We start from the raw sequence: 17,350 nt of genomic DNA on the forward strand, positions 1-17,350 counted from the left end.
ATAAGTACCTACCTATTGGTAATATGTACTGAAATGAGTTTATTAGTCTAATTTATTAACTCTATTTATTATAAAATTATTCTAACATTTAGTTTGTTTAAAGTCTTTATTTGTACAATATTATATTAATTTATTTCACACTAATTATATAATTTATTTACATTTATTACAATACGCGCGTTACATTTTAAAAACTCGACGCGATATTATTCTCAGACTGCCCCACACAATGAAAGTCCCGCTATATATACCAAAACAGCCGTTAGCATGGAATCTCTCGAAGCTCTTGGATGTTGACCTGAATTGCCTCGAATGAACATGAACCCAGACTGGTTTTTATAGCGGCTCGGAGAAAATACTAGAACAGAAGTGAGAATAAACAACATGTTTACAGGTTTTTAATATGACTCATATTTTATCGTAACAGTACTGAGGAAATGTTAAGTAATCAGAACCATCACGATAGAACCATCAAACTAAATGGCCCACAGACGATGCAATTTGTTGTTATAAAATGATCGATCTTGGTTGGTTTAACCGTTTGAACGATAAATACAACGTTGTATATAGTTCAATCAGACGTTCGACGCTATTGCATTCAACGGTAACAATAAGGTATTTTTGTTAAAAAGTTTTTTCATCATTAGCCTGTGTTATTGAATGAGTAGCTGTTGTATTGAATGTGTAATAAAGTATTAAATCCGTAATAATTAACTAAAATACATTTTTCTTTTTAGAAACATCTGTTAAAGAACTTGTAAACCCCCCAAAAACACCGTACGAAGTATTATGGAACAGTCAAATCGGCCACGAGAAATACAAAAAAACTCACAACGATTACAACCCCGGTGAGAGATTGCACAGAGGGTAAATATTCTTCTTTCTTCTTTCAGTACCCTGTCCGATTATCGAATGTTGGCGATCATATTTGCAATAATAACTTTGTTTACGGCGGTTCTAAATAAATTAGCGGTGGTCTCTTGATACCATTCTCGGAGATTTCGGAGTCAGGATGTTCTTCATCGGCCTGGGCCTCTCCTTCCGGCAATTTTACCCTGTATTATGAGGTGTAGAAGGTTATACCTCTCTGGATATCTCATTACATGACCGAAATATTGTAATTTTCGAATTTTTATCGTTTTTGTTATTTCTGTGCTCTTTTTCATTCGATATAAAACTATTTCATTTCTTATTCGATCAACCCAACTTATCCGCAATACTCGTCGATAAATCCACATCTCAAAGGCCTCTAATTTTTTCACTAATATCTCTGTAAGGGACCAGCTCTCCATACCATACAGCAATGTGGAGAATATGTGGCAGCGTATTAATCTGACTTTAAGGTTTAACGTAATATCTTTATTAATTAGAATTTTCTTTAATTTATACAAGGCGGCTCTGGCTTTTTCAATGTGTATTCTTATTTCTTTATTTATATCCCACTTATCGTTAACGTTTGCACCCAAGTAGTTAATATTGTGGACTCTTTCTCACTCTATTCCATACGCTTTGATGTTCGTTGGTTGTAACTCCGTTTTGCTGACAACCACAAGTTTTGTCTTAGAAGTATTAAGTTTCAGCCCAAATTCATCACATGCTTTGGTTACCCTGTTTATAAGTCATTGCAGGTCTTCTTCATTTGTGGCAATAAGTACCGTGTCGTCTGCATATCTGAGATTGTTGACATTAATTCCGTTGATTTTAATGCCTGTATCTTCAACTAAGGCTTCTTTGAAAGTAAATTCGGAATAGATATTAAAAAGTAGAGGCGATAGAATACATCCTTGCCTCGCTCCACGTCGTAATTCCACTGCTTCCATCGTGTTGTGTCCAGCTCGTATGTTTGCACATTGATGCCAATACAAATTTTTGATAATACGGAGGTCTTGGTCATCAATTCTCACCTGTTGCAAGACACCTATAAGTTTGTCATGGTTTACTCGGTCAAAGACCTTTTCGAAGTCCATAAAACACATATATACTAATTGTTCTATATCCCTACATCTTTGAACCAGGACCTGCAAACTGAAGAGTGCTTCTCTGGTTCCTAGGTTGTTTCTGAAACCAAATTGTGTTTCACTTAGTTGTACTTCTATTTTGTTGTGAATTCTCGAGTGCAGTATTCTTGGGAAAATTTTCAGTACATGACTCATCAGACAGTGCGATGATCGCGACTCTGTTTTAAAGGGTAAATATTAGTTTAAAATATTTATCGAAAATATATCCTATTTTTTATATCGTTGGTTAAATTTCAATGAGCAAAAAATTATAGAAATATACTGTTTAAATAATATCTATTTTTTTAGTTTTTTGAATTTTTAAATACATAATGCACAAGACTTCGACCTCAAAACTTGTCTAGACAGAAACTCGCACATCCGCACGTTTCCTACACATCTCTAACGCACATTCCTATTTTAATTGATAAATAAAAGCCTTTCACAAGGCTGAACTGCACTGAATGCTCAGTATTTAATTTACTATGCGCTACATACGAAAATCGTCTGTTTTCGTAGTTGCTATTTGGAAGTTGGTCACATGCTTGCGATTGTCGGATACGAAAATCCGTATAAACTGTCAACTGTTAATTTTTTGTTTATTGTTTGGATGTTTGGTTGGTAATTGCTGTTTTACCACTTTTGCGTGATAAAACAGCAGAAAGGATTATTTCCGCATTGGAAATAATCCCTTCTCCTGCTTTCAATTATTCAGTTTATTATGGATAACGTAGAAGAAACTATGTAGACCTAATACCTTATGCAGTTATTTCCTGCAATAGGTTATTAAAAGCCACTTGTGACTTTCTTTGCTTAAATATTTCACGAAAACCCAATATTTTATTTTTCGAATTGTATGTTTGGTTTTTTTTTGCGAATTAAAAGAAGCAGACATAATAGCGTTTTATTAACTTTACGAACATAGCTTCTTCGATTAAAATTCATGTTTCAATAAATTGAATGTACAGATGTTAAACTATTGGAATACGTTACAATGTTAATTGTTATCGGAAAAAGTTAAAATAATTTTACTCAACGTAGTTGCAGTAGCAGTAGCTATGTTGATAAAAAAATCTTCAGAAATAACGTTTCTTAGGTTAGTATACAAATATGTAAACGAAGTAATAGCCCGTACTTAAGAGAATAAATTAATAGTATGTATTTATAAAAAATCTTAGTAAGTAATGTAGATCAGAATCTCGATTAATTTTTTCAGTCATTATTATATATTTGCGGAAGCATTAGAAGACACGGAGTTAGGCATTAAGGTGAACGGCATACCAATTAGCAACCTACGCTATGCGGACGACACAGTGATTATAACTGATAATTTGGAAGATCAGCAGTTATTACTTGATAGGGTGAATAGCATAGGTAAAAAATATGGCCTCAAAATCAACATTTTGAAAACGAAATATATGGTCATTAGCAGAAACCCTCCAGAAAACCCGATAATATGCATAGGTGACGATCGCATAAAACGCGTGAAAACTTTTAAATACCTTGGCACCACAATCAATGACCAATCGGATCCACAACAAGAGATAAAAACCCGAATACAAATGGCAAGACAAGCTTTTGTGAAATTCAGACCGCTCCTATGTAATCAAAACCTAAATTTCGAAATACGCTACAGAATGGTCAAGTGCTACATATGGTCCATCTTGCTTTATGGCATGGAAACGTGGACTTTGAAAAAAACATCTATCAACAAACTTGAAGCATTTGAAATGTGGTCATTGAGAAGAATGATGCGCATACCTTGGGTGGATAGAGTTCGAAACGATGACGTCCTTAAGAGAGCCGGCGTGGAAAGAGAACTCTTTGAATTAATTAAAAAACGCAAGATTGGTTACCTTGGGCACATATTGAGAGGAGCAAAATATGAAATACCACAGTTAATCCTACAAGGGAAGATCGAAGGTAGGAGAGGAGCCGGCCGCAAACAATTATCCTGGTTAAGGAATATTAAAGAATGGACAGGAATACACAATACAGGCGAGCTGTGTCACGCCGCCAAGAACAGAATTCTAGTAATGAGATAGTCGCCTACGCACTTTGGTGTATGGCATGTTAAGAAGAAGTCATTATTGAATATTTTGCAAATTTTTCAAAATAGCAATTAAAACATCCACTTCCAATAAAAATGAAATAATGAATACACAGAATATAAAGATACTTAGATAGATATTAAAATATAAATTTGTTATTAATGCTTAGTGATGCATATTCGCTCCGTGCGTGACTGACGCGACCCCTACCGCCTTCATCTGACAGTTTTGGACCTTCCAATTTGAGGTTAAACATATGTTAAATACATACGAAATTGACAATTATTAATAATTAGTTTTTTAAATATATTTTTTCAGTTTATGTACAAAATAAATGTAGTATTAAAAACAGGGCTTCTAAAAATCATCATAATTTATCTTTTCAACACCAAACAGAAAAGGAAAAATCTAGAACTGGCAAATCAAATTTTTCATGTGGAAGAGCATGTATTTAAAAACAATAATAGTAAAAGTTATGATATAAAAGCTAAAATGATCAGGCAGGCTGCAGTTAGCTTGAAGCCTTATGAAATATCATTTAAGGTAAATTATTTAAATTTTTCCTATTTCAATTGCATAAAAATGAAATTATGTGATATTTACTTTTTCATATTAAGAAGCACGAATCCATCTTTTTCTTTTCTCTAATTTATATGTAATCTTTGGAAACCTATAAAAACTACACTCACAATTTTTACTATTATTAGAACAATTAAATACGCAACATGTATTTGCACCCATTTTTGATAAAATTTATGCGTAAAAAGATAGGTCCAATTTTGTCATATTTTGCCGCTACCCACGCTGGCATCGTTTCAAGGTACCATGGTTACGCACGGAGAGAATAATTAATTATATTTTTAGGTTTCATCTTAAATCAACCAAAAGTCGAAAGTTTTATGATCAGAGATACTACCGACTGCAGTTTAGTGATTTACCCTTTTATAATACTACATTTTTCCCTTTTACGATGGACAATTGATAATATAAGGACGGTGATAAAAAGTCGAAGAATAATTGTTAATAATGTTTACTGTATAAGTATATATGTATTTTTGTCTAATTTATTACTAATTGTATATAATTAAACCTTAACAGAATCAAATTCCGAAATATCTTTTGAGTGCTATTCTTGAGAGTACTAAAATATCTTAAATCTTAATATCTTAAAATTTCAATATTAAATACGGTAACATATTTGTTTTATTTCTACATAGTATTTCGATTATAATATTCGGCAGATATTCGTTGTTGTTTATTTCATACCGTATATTTAGTTTACCCTTTAAAATATTATTTATATTATTATCTCTTTCAGGTACAACTTATTACTTGATTGTATTAATTATTCTTTATATATTATGTATGTATGTCGTATTTTTAGTGTTTACAGCGGGATATAATTACTCTTCCCTACCCTTTTTGTTCCCGTCTAGGCACCATCTGTATCTTTACCGTATTGTTTTTGTCTTATTTTAATTCTGTTCTCGTCAGTTTATATCTTTCACGTTATAGCTCTTATCTAATTTTCTTTCCATTCTCGTATTTACTAGGTTTCCCTATTCCTTCAAAAATAGGGTGGTGGTTTCTTCTCTTACGTGTATTTGCCTCATTCGCGAATCTCTTGTAGCCTAGCTCTGTCGAACCCCGACCAAGATACCTCTATCAGACTAAAGCCCATACCGTAGTACTCTTATTTGTGTAACCATGTTGCCAATCGGCTCGAAGCTTTCGAACTGTGGTGTTATAGGGTTGACAGAGTTACTAATGTGGAGGTCCTGCGTAGAATGGGGAAAGAATGTGAAATTCTCATGACCGTCAAAACTAAAAAGTTGGAATATTTAGGACATGTAATGAGAAATCAAGAACGTTACGGCCTTCTCTAGCTGATTCTCCAAGGGAAGGTAAATGGTAAGAGAGGACCGGGAAGAAGACGCATTTCCTGGCTTCAAAATTTACGAAAGTGGTATAACACGACTACCACTGAACTGTTCCGCGCTGCAATAAACAAAGTAAAGATAGCCGTGATGATCGCCAACATCCGAAACGGATAGGCATTTTAAGAAGAATATGTTGCCAATGATCAGAGCATTTTCCATCTTGCATTAAGCACACTTCTCCACAGTCTAACAGCGGTATTTATTACGCTACACTTTTAATCAATGTGCATCTTGTATTCCTACGTTTTTATCAATTTGTTTCCTACATTTTTTATACTCCCTCAGTTAGTGAATTTAGTGTACATCTTGACTTTTACACGATTTTTTAATAACTACCCAATGGCAACCCGTTTAATTTCGATTGAATAAATCATAGTTTATAAAAAATGTATTGCACTTTTTTAGATTATGTTTAAATCTTCTGAATAACTAGTCATAATAATTGTATAGTAGTTTTAATATTATTGAGTCCGGCCCTGATCCCACCGCCATATCGGTATGTTCATTAACCACACCTTCTGACGCCGTTTTTAATATACACGTTAATATGCTCATAGCTTCTTCATAGATTCTAACTCGATGATTGTCCAATAGGTTCTTCTTGATATTTTCATTTGTTTCATTAACAGCTTCAGTTTCAGCAGATTGATATTCTATAAGATGAATTAGTTCATCCTGAATTTTCGTTACTGAATGTTTTTGTTTTAAATCACGGATCCAAGAAAAAAGCTTTACCCAGTATAATATTGTTTTTAGGATTTCCATAACAGACAATAATCGAGACAAGCAGAGAATTTATTATAGTCCTTCCTGTTTGACTAAATACTTATACGAAAAATACGAAAGTAGGTATAACTTTGGAGATGGTTGCTTGCTTTTCTGCGCTCATTTCAACAGTAACTGCTTTAAAAGGCTTTAAAATATGGTTCTTATAAGTTCTAAGTTCTTTTAATATCGTCCATTCTTCTTCAGTTGAAAGATTAATAGTAAGACGAAGAGCAAAGAAGTAAGAGCAAAAGACTAACTGTTACGGCCAAAGGTTCCGATAATGTAACTAGTCTCTCAAACATATAGTATGTCGAGTTCCACCTTGTTGCCACATCATGAATTAACTTTTAAGGAGGTATCGTCAAGTTTTATATAATTTTGACTAGCTATATAAAAACCAATAATTAAATGTAAGACGAAGCCTCTTAGTTCTAGTTCTCAACTCCCATGCACAAGGGCAGTTATGACTAAATCTATGAGAACATTACAATTGAAATAAAAATTAGTTAGTAGTTGCTTGACTGAAGATTTTCACTAAAACTTTTAAAAATTTTATATGCATAAAATGGAATTAACTTTTACACTAAGCTAAATAGCTTCGGGAATTTTCCAGATCTTCCATATGGCCAGTCCAAGCCTGCCGGTGGCTCCCTACCTTTTAGAGTTTTATTTAATATACTCCCAGAGATAATGTATACTCGCACCCCATTTATAATTACAATTTAGACAAAGCATTAGCTATTTTAAAGTATTTGGCTTAAAATTATTGTATTGTTGAGAAGCACCCTCTAGGACCAATTTTTTTATCTCTCAGAGTTTATTCTTTTCAAGGTTGATGTTCGTATGTTCGATATATATCAATATAATATATTTACATTGACAAATAATCAAACATATTTGAAATTGAAACATATTAGTTATATTAATATTACAATTCTAATTCATTATACTGATCAATTATTTTCAGTTACATGTCACCGCCGTTTGATGAAAAAGCATGCTTCGGAAAAACTACCATGTACGACTATCGAGGAGTTTGGGTAAAATGTTGCTGCCAATGGCATATTCAAAAACCAATTACTTCAGTTAATAAAATACAAGCTGATTATTTAGAAAGAGTCAAACCAGTTGTTGGAAAACCTCTTACTCCGTAAGAAAAACTAATAATAAATATTGTATTATATCTATATCTTATTATATCTGTGTAAATTTCATTATAAGTACGTCTTCTCTCTATTAATACACTTACACCTTCTGTTTAGTTTACACAAAAGACTCCGATGCTGTACAATTTCTGTTTATGTCCTTTCAACGCATCTACGTAGATATTTTAGTCATGTATTTTGCTTGAATGACATTCTTTTCAAGAGCTTGCTTGAAAGAAAAGTCCTAAGGAAGATACTTAAACCCATTCTTAATACACAGTCTTTAATTTGTATACATTTAATGCATTTACCTACAAGAATCCCGTTTAGAAATTGATAAACTGGAGCAACGAAACGACAGCTTCCATTTGCATAAGAATTAACAGCAAAAGCAGAATTTTCCAGGAAAAATATATTACAAGACTCTTCTTATTCTCCTTCTTCTTTTTATGTAGACATAACTCTGTCTGTTTTCAATGTGCCTCCAGTAAGTTGTCGTTCCATCGTTTTTGTGGTCTTCTTACTGATCGTCTTCCTATTGGAGAACCGTCTCTTGCCGTCGTTACTACTCTTTCTTTCTTTCTCCCCTTCCTTTTACCCTAACAGGGTGTCGGATAGTCTTTACTACTCTATTACTTAATTTGTCATTCGGCTTATATGATCGTTCCATTCTGCTCTTCTATTTCTTACACAGTTCTTGATGTTCTTCATCTTGCATTTACATGCATATACTTCTAGCTCTTAGCTCTGTCCCATAGTGTTTACCATCAATTTTTCGAAGTGTTTTTATCTCTGCTATTTCTAACATCATTTTTGTCCTCTCTGTGTCAGGTCGTGTTTCTGCCGCGTATGTGATTATTGGTATGACGACTGTTTTCTAAATTCTGCCTTTCTTTTCTTCCCCGATATTTTTAGTTCTCCATATTGTTTCATTCAGGCAACCTGCGGCTTCTTCTTCTTGTGCCACTCCTATCGGAGATTGGAAATCATCAAGCCTATCCTGACCTTGTTTACAGCTGACCTAAAGAGTTCATTAGTGGTACAGCCAAACCACTCTCTCAAATTACGCAGCCATGACATTCCTCTACGGCCGGATTCCGTTTTCCTTCTATTTTTCCTTCATTACATTTTGAAGTAATGCGTATTTATGTCCTCTCATCAGTTTCTTCGTTTGATCGTTGACAAAATTTCTGGGTCTTTTCCTATCCTTCGCATTACTTCAAAATTTGTAACTCTTTCAACCCAACTTATCTTCAGCATTCGACGGTAGCACCACATCTCGAAACTTTCAACATTTTTTATGTTGTTCTGTTTGAGAGTCCAGGCCTCTACACCGTATAATAGCGTGTTAAATACGTAGCCCCTTAGCATTCTTAATCGGAGAGGGATGCTTATATCTCTGTTGCAGAAGAATTTCCTCATCTTTATGAAAATGGCCCTGGCAATTTCGATACGTCTTTTTATTTCATTGTTTTGGTCTCCAGTTTCGTTTATTGAAGTACCCAAGTATTTGTAACTTTGTAACCTGCGGCTCTGTTTGCTCAATTCACTCGATCTTCCACTTCAGTTTCGAGCTTTCTGTAGCTAGGTAATGTGATGCCTAGGTATTTAAACTCCATCACTTGTTCTATTATCTGACTTTCCAGCTCCAATTTACATCTTAGTAAATTTGCTGTTATAACTTATATCGCGGAAAAAGACCCCAGAACACCTTCAAACCTTGTTGAACGCTGTAAACAACGAATGCACTGAAAGGGGCTTAACAATCAACGCAAAAAAAAACAAAATGGATGGTGATCGGAAAAATTAATATTGAAGACTCAATACTAAAATTAGATAACAAAATCCTGGAAAGGGTGGAATACTTTGGATATATGAGTAGTTAGATGGACTGCAGGGTTGAAAGGGACGAGGAAATTTCGACCAGAATAGAACTTGCACGAAAAAACTTTATTACTGGCATTCTGTATTGTGCAGTAGAAGTCTGTCATTGACCATACTTCTAAGAGTATTAAAGTGCTACGTCTGGCCCGCTTTGTCCTATGGATGTGAAATTTGCACAACAAAAATAAAAAATCTTAATAAATTAATATTAGGAGAGGAGGAGAGGGCCTAAATATCGCTTACTCCGGTTGATCATTCACACTAATCATCTATAATTGTAATCGCACTTCTATATTTTGCTCCTATGTATCCAGAGATCTTTAGGCGTCTGGCTTCGATGCTTCGGATTTCAATAAAAACCTCGATGTGATGAAATATACGCGATTAACAATTGAGTCGCAGGTGCGGCAGTATCGAGACTAATGCGTCATAGGTAGTCAGCCGCCGAAATTATGTTCGATAAATAGGCCAAAGGCTGGCGTATTTATTTGTCCCTTTGTATCTTTTCCATGCTTTTTTTATCAGTATTCCTTTATTCGGTTTGTCCACTATCTAGTTCGTTTGGGGTTTTTCATTATTTTTTCAATTCCACAGGATTCTTTTGCTGATTCGTATATAACTTTCGGTGGTATACTAGGAAAGTGGTGATAAAAATAACATCATGACAAAGAACTGCAGAGAAATAAATTGAAATTCTATTTCAAGAAAATGTCCTCATTATGAAAAACAACGTAAAATTAAGAATTTTATGGTTGAACAAAATATTTCCTTTATTGAGGCAAAAGAATATTGTAAAATGTCTTATTCTGGTATATCTGTAAACAATAGTTTTTCTATTTTATCCAACTCCAATTTTCCGCCTTTACCAGCAGTTGAATCTAAGTCTGGAAATTCTAACTCCCTTTTACACTCAAATTTTAAGAATAATAGCAATTATGTTTTGCCCACCCATCCTACACGTAGTCCTACCGGCAATAGCAATAAAAAACGTCGAATTTCTAATGACACTCCTCCTCCACAACCGATGTTTCCGTTTCAGTTTGGCCCTAATCAACCACTGCCTCGAAATAATAATCCACCAAATTATCAAAATTTAAATAATAAAAACATTGTAAAGTCAATTGCAGATTTTATAGTTGAATTTTTAAAAAGTATTCATACTATTGAAGATATCAAAAATTTGAATAATTATTTAATTCAAACAGGAATAAATAAAGTGTTGGAGGACACATGTAAAAAGTAACCTTCACTCCATTACCAAAGACATTAAATATTTGTCAGTGGAATGCACGTTCTGCTGTTTCGAATAAAAATAGTCTAATGCATTATCTTGTAAATAATAATATTGATGTAGCAATAATAAGTGAAACATGGTTTAAACCCAAAAAAGTATATAGTTTCGTAGGTTATAATGTAATTCGTAAAGATAGACAAGATGGTTTTTCAGGAATTTGCATTTTGGTCAAAAAGTCGATTTCACACCTAGAATTAAGCATAGTTTCCAATTTTAATGTCGATGTTCTTGTTTGTGGTATTAATATTAAATTCAACAATAAAACTTTAAGTATAATTTCCGTTTATAGGTCACCGGATATTAAATGGGTAAATTGGATTGGATTGGGTAAATATTTTTTCGCAGTTTTCAACTCCATGTATTATTGGTGGGGATTTTAACGCGCATCATGCTACTTGGGGATCCCATAAAAACGATTATATTGGTAAACAACTCATTGAAGCAAGCAATAATTGTGATTTTGTAGTTATGAATACTGGCGAACCCACGTGTATTACCCGGCCAGGATGCAATGATTCTATGATAGATGTTACCTTTTGCTCCTCGGACATAGCTAGTGATATAGATTGGGCAGTTTACTCTGACACACTTGGATCGAATCATTTTATGATAAAAATAACTCTTGCAATGCAGCAAATTCCGCAGGACATCACAATTCCGCGATATAGATGGAACCTAAAAGGAGCTAATTGGGAACAATACAAAGAGTTTGTGGAAGACTACTTTTATAACTTTACTGATGCAGAATATCCAACCACCAAAGAAAAATATGCATTCTTAATCAATTGTATAAATAATGCGGCACAAAGAACTTTAAAAGAATACAGACCGTTTAAGTGCAAAAATCGAACACCTTCACCTTGGTGGGATGCAGAATGTGACAACATAATTTCTGAAAGGAAACATGTACTGCAAGTATACAAAGAAAACCCCACAAAAGATAATTTTCTTGCATACCAAAAATGCATGGCACTTACTAAACGAACATTAAAAGAAAAAGCTAAAAAAAGTTGGATTGAATGGTGTTCCAATCTCAACAAAAATACTCCAGCTAGCATGATATGGAAACAAGCAAAAAAATGAATCGTAAAACAATAAACATTGGTAAGCCACATAATGACGATTTAATAGATGATTTTTTTTAATCATGTAGCTCCCCAGACTGTTCCTTCCACTGTAAATATCGAACATACGATCTTAGATAAAAAACATTTTTTGGCAAATAATTTTCACATTAATGAACTAAATTATGCTTTAAGAAATAAAAAAAGTACTGCCCCGGGTTTTGATCAAATAAAGTATCCGATGTTAGAGAACCTACCAATTATAGCAAAAAGGTTTCTACTACAAATTTTTGATGAGATGCTTGCAGGTGAGTGCATTGAAGATTTTAGGAAAATTATAATCACACCGATTCCTAAACAAGGTAAAGACCCTAACTTGGCCCATTCTTATAGACCAATTTCTCTGCTATCATGTGTGCAGAAAACTTTCGAACGTATGATAAAACATAGGCTGGAATGGTGGCTACATAAAAAAGACCTGCTTACACCCTGTCAATTTGCATACAAAAGAGAAGTGGGTACGCTAGATGCACTTACAACCTTAGTAACAAATATTCAAAATAATTTCTCTAGAAATAACTTTCTTCCAACAATTTTTATTGATATTGAGAAAGCATATGACACCTTAAGCTTAAATATTTTGAGTAAAAAAATGATTATTGATTTTAACATTCCTAAGGCAATAGTGTATGCTATTATAGGATTATATTCAGAAAGACATGTTTATGTCAGGGAGTTTAACAACCATTTATTAGGCCCAAGATATGTTTTTACAGGAATTCCACAAGGAGCTGTCTTAAGTCCTTTTCTTTTCAATGTATACACAGCTGACCTACATAAATTAAAGTTGGAAAAATATCCTTTTAAGATCATCCAATATGCAGATGACTTCAGCAATTATTGTGAAACAAAGAAGAGAGATGAAGCTTTTGGATTTTTAATGGATACCTACAACGTTGTAGAAATATGGTTGGAAGAAAATCACCTTCATCTGTCGGCCACAAAATCAGCAATGGCCATTTTCAGTAAACATAATATTCCCAATATCGAAGCGAGAAATTCCTTTTAAAAAGGTAATTAAATATTTGGGCATTATACTGGATCACAAGCTCACATGGAAATTTCACATAGAATATATGTTAAATAGTTGTGAAAAAGGCATAAACTTTCTGAAAATGACAACTAAAACTTGGTGGGGAACAGATGTTCAGACTTCCTTACTTTTTTATAGAACGTACATTCGCTCTATCATAGATTATGGATGTTGGTTATATGGATCTGCCAGCAAGAACTTACTAAACAAATTAAACATATTTATAAACCAGTGTTTGCGTATCTGTATTGGTGCCATGAAGACAACTCCTATTGAGCCCCTTTATGTTGAAGCACTTGAGCCTCCAATTTCTCTTAGAAGACATTTCTTGGCCGAAAAATTTTTATTGAAAATTAAACACCAGAACACCTTCCTTTATACCGAATTAACAAATTTAAACAATTATGATTTAACGAATAAATATTGGATAAAGAAAAATTCTCCAACCCTATGTCAAGCTCTTAGAGAAAACACAGTTTGTGCTGATGAAGCTATTAATTTAAAATCACACACAGATATAAATGATTTTGAAGCTCTTTTTTATAGCGTTAAATTTATTAAACCAAATTATGTTAACACTGGAAGAGCAAATAACAACATTATAACAAGCATCTTATCCAATTGGGATTACTACAGTACTATCTACACGGATGCCTCCAAATCAGAAGACGGTACAGGATGTGCCTTTTACATCCCCATGGAGAAGGTAGAAAAAATGTTCAAATTAAAAGCAAATATTTCCATATTTAGTGCGGAAGCAATTGCCATATATCAAGCCCTACTTTTTGTTTCTAACAGGGAATCCTCCGTTATTATTGTTTCAGATTCCATGTCAGTTCTCACAGCCATTAACCAACCTTTTTTTCCAACCACATACTCCAATCCCTACATAATATTAATTAAAAAATTAGTTAAACACTTTAAGGAAAATAAAAAAAATGTGATATTTATATGGGCAAAAGCACACAGTGGAATTAAACATAATGAACATGTGGACCAACTAGCCAAATTAAGTATTTATTCAGTGGATACCACAGAATATTTACCCAGTATTTCTGATTTGGTTCTTCTCGCAAGGCAGTTTTAAAATATAAATGGAGTGATCTATGGTCTGAGTTTTGTTTTACCAACCCAAATAGATACACTTCTTTACACACAACTGTCCCTGTTGCACATTGGCACAGAACTTATAATGTCCCTAGGCGTTATATAACTACCATATCTAGGCTTAAATTTGGACATGCTTGTTTTCCTGCTCATCTTGCAAGGATTCATGTGATCGAGAGTAAAAACTGTGTGGAATGTGGAGTAGAAGGTGACCTAGATCATGTAATTTTTGGTTGTGCCAAATATAATTTGGAATCCACCTTATTATACAATAATATAGTTCATATTACCGGTAAATCTCCGTTTAACGTTTTATCTGCCCTAGCGACTCAAAATAGATTAATTTACGATTGCATAATCGATTTTTTGACCAAATGTAATATTTTTCTTTAGTTAAAAAAAAAATTTGTTTTTACTTTTTACCTTTGTTTTCTCTCCTTTATATGTTTAATCCTATTTACCGTGGTCTAGTTCTCCTGTGTATGTTATATATTATAATGTCCTGATGGGCCCCTGGACGTGAAGCGAGTGACCCATGTTAATTATATGTGTTTATGGATATATATGTGTATGTTTATATATTTTTTCTCTTCTTTTTGTTTAATTTTTGTACTGATTTCCCAACTTTAAATTTATCTATGTTAGTCTATTCGATTGCAAATTACTCACAAACTTTTTACTGTGCCTAATGAGATTAAAAGATCATGTAACTGGCTGTATGGCAAACTGCCGAAGCCATAAAAAAAAATAAATAAATAAATTGAAACGTGGAAACTTTTTGCCGCGTTACAACCTAAGCCGTAAAATACTTTAGTAAATTCATACAAAGGATGAATATAAAATACATCATTGTTATTTCAACATCTGGAAGACAAACGTAGATTAATAAAAATGTGACAAAGAACTATGACACACTTCTATCAGGTACACAAGTTTTTAGACAATCTAATATACTGCAGTTTTTTAATTGAAGACGTTAATATAAACGTAATTTTAAACAATATTTAATTTCGTTTTCATAAATAAATATGTTTTTTAGTATGATTTCTCTGTCTTTTATTTAACCTGACTAAACAGACACCACTTAAACTTTTTAAAAATTTCAAATTTTTAGAAACCACAACATTGATTGTGTTCCAAAGAACCATGCTTTCGGCCAGCGCTATATCAGAGACAAGTATGGAGTAGAAGATTTACTTAAAGACCCAAGTTTGGAGCCATGTATGTTTAAAAGGGATTTTTACGTCTTAATGCATATGTGGAATAAGTTAAGATCAAATATGAAGGAACTGGTTAGACAAGGAGCTTTTAATTTCTCAGAGTTCTACAAGAGACTACTCTATTTCGATAAGGTAATCACTAATTAGTTGCCGATGTTTTTCATTTAAATGTTTATTTATTTTTCATCTTCGTACTAGTTTTTGTATACAGGCTGTGAAATTTTTAATACTGTTTACCACACGATGAGAAAATGGTTTCTCTTTTAACACGAATATGCAATGTCGTATAGACTCGTTGCATCTCAACCTAACAATATCTTTTACGCATATTAATTAACATATAGAATGCCAATCCGAAGTTTCTCTTGTATCAGTAGATGTAAGAATAACTTTATCTAGGAATTTAAGTCGTTTTTAGAACAATATTATTCGGTGGCATAGCATTGGTCGGTCAAGTGACTATTTAATTAGTTAATTGTTTTATCAACTTGTCAGCTTCCTCATTTCACCTGATCCTTTCAAGATCTGCCAATCACATCGTTTTATTTGCTTCCGGTTTCTTAACACATGTGTTTGCAGTCCCAAACTATCTTTAGCTCACAAAAAATAGAAGACTTCAAAGTATTTAACAGAATTTTGCTCTCTGCAAGAATGTAGAATTATACCCTAAGATGGTACTCTTGGGTACTAATTTCTCTGACGAATATTTCTGAATGGTACGATGGTCCGAATGGTCCTGAACGATGGTACGTTTTCAAGGATTTTGGAGCCGTAAATTCAGCATCGTTACTCCCATTTCAATCCTTTTATCTATCATCTATCTTGGATATTTGAGAGAGAACTTCTTAATGGAATAACTAGGGAGACGAAGAGGAGCTTTTGAGAACGATATCTAAGGAGAAATGAAAAAAAAATTATTAGTAGGATAGTAGGAGTGAAAGTTTTCAAAAAACAATTCAATAACTCCAACGTTCTCTTCAGTCAGTGGCAGATCCAGCATTGTTAGGGGGGGAGCGATCGGACAATTTCTAGATAATAATACTAAGTACTATTTATTTATAATTCATTTTTTTATAATTAATTAATTAATTTTTAAAACTAATTATTAATTAATGTTAAAAATTAATTAATAATTAGTTTTATAATTAATTAAAATTAAATACTTAAATTAATTTTTTTTTCTAATTAATTTATAATTAATAATATAATTTCCCCTTAGAGAGAGTGTGAGCCGTATGGCTAAATCTGGATAATACTAATTGATGTGGAGATATCTAACAACATTAATCTGCGTGTTAAATATCCGCTTTAAAAATCCTCTACAATGAAAAGTAGCCAGGCAAAACCTATTATTCTGTCTATTACGGGGATCATTACAAAGAACTTCTTAGAAAGCACAAAAAAAATGAGTCTGAATGAACAAGATTTTTGCGAGACGGTCCTGCATACCAAGTCACCTAGGGCTAGATAACACCAAGAGTCCCACCAGAGCTCAATCCTTCTGATATCCTAGGTATCTGGGATGAATGAATTTTCCCCTTGGAGGGAGTAAAAGCCGTATGACTAAATCTAAATTAATAATAATAATCATAGAGGAGTAAAAATGTAGACAATACAAAAATAGATAATCTTATTTATAATTGGTTTCAAATGAGTGTAGAGTAATAAATCATGAAGTGTCATAAAATTTGCCTGAATTTCGGTGTCGTCATGGGCGTAGGCAAATGGACGGATGTCAACTTCGTCGTCAAAAATTGATGTACCTCAAAATATCATATTTTGGATAT

At 33.2% G+C, this 17,350-nt stretch overlaps 1 protein-coding gene across 1 annotated transcript in view; it reads left to right on the plus strand.

The window, feature by feature from the left end:
• LOC140445322 (EF-hand domain-containing family member B) overlaps positions 1-17,350 on the plus strand; it is a 48,890-nt gene that overhangs the window by 7,556 nt on the left and 23,984 nt on the right. The window contains exons 4-6 of the mRNA XM_072537294.1: positions 738-867; positions 7,724-7,906; positions 15,458-15,695. Of these exons, the coding sequence (XP_072393395.1) occupies positions 738-867; positions 7,724-7,906; positions 15,458-15,695 (551 nt within the window). The remainder of the gene's footprint in view (positions 1-737; positions 868-7,723; positions 7,907-15,457; positions 15,696-17,350) is intronic.

This window comes from Diabrotica undecimpunctata, chromosome 7, assembly GCF_040954645.1.
Source record: "Diabrotica undecimpunctata isolate CICGRU chromosome 7, icDiaUnde3, whole genome shotgun sequence".
Taxonomy (NCBI): domain Eukaryota; kingdom Metazoa; phylum Arthropoda; class Insecta; order Coleoptera; family Chrysomelidae; genus Diabrotica; species Diabrotica undecimpunctata.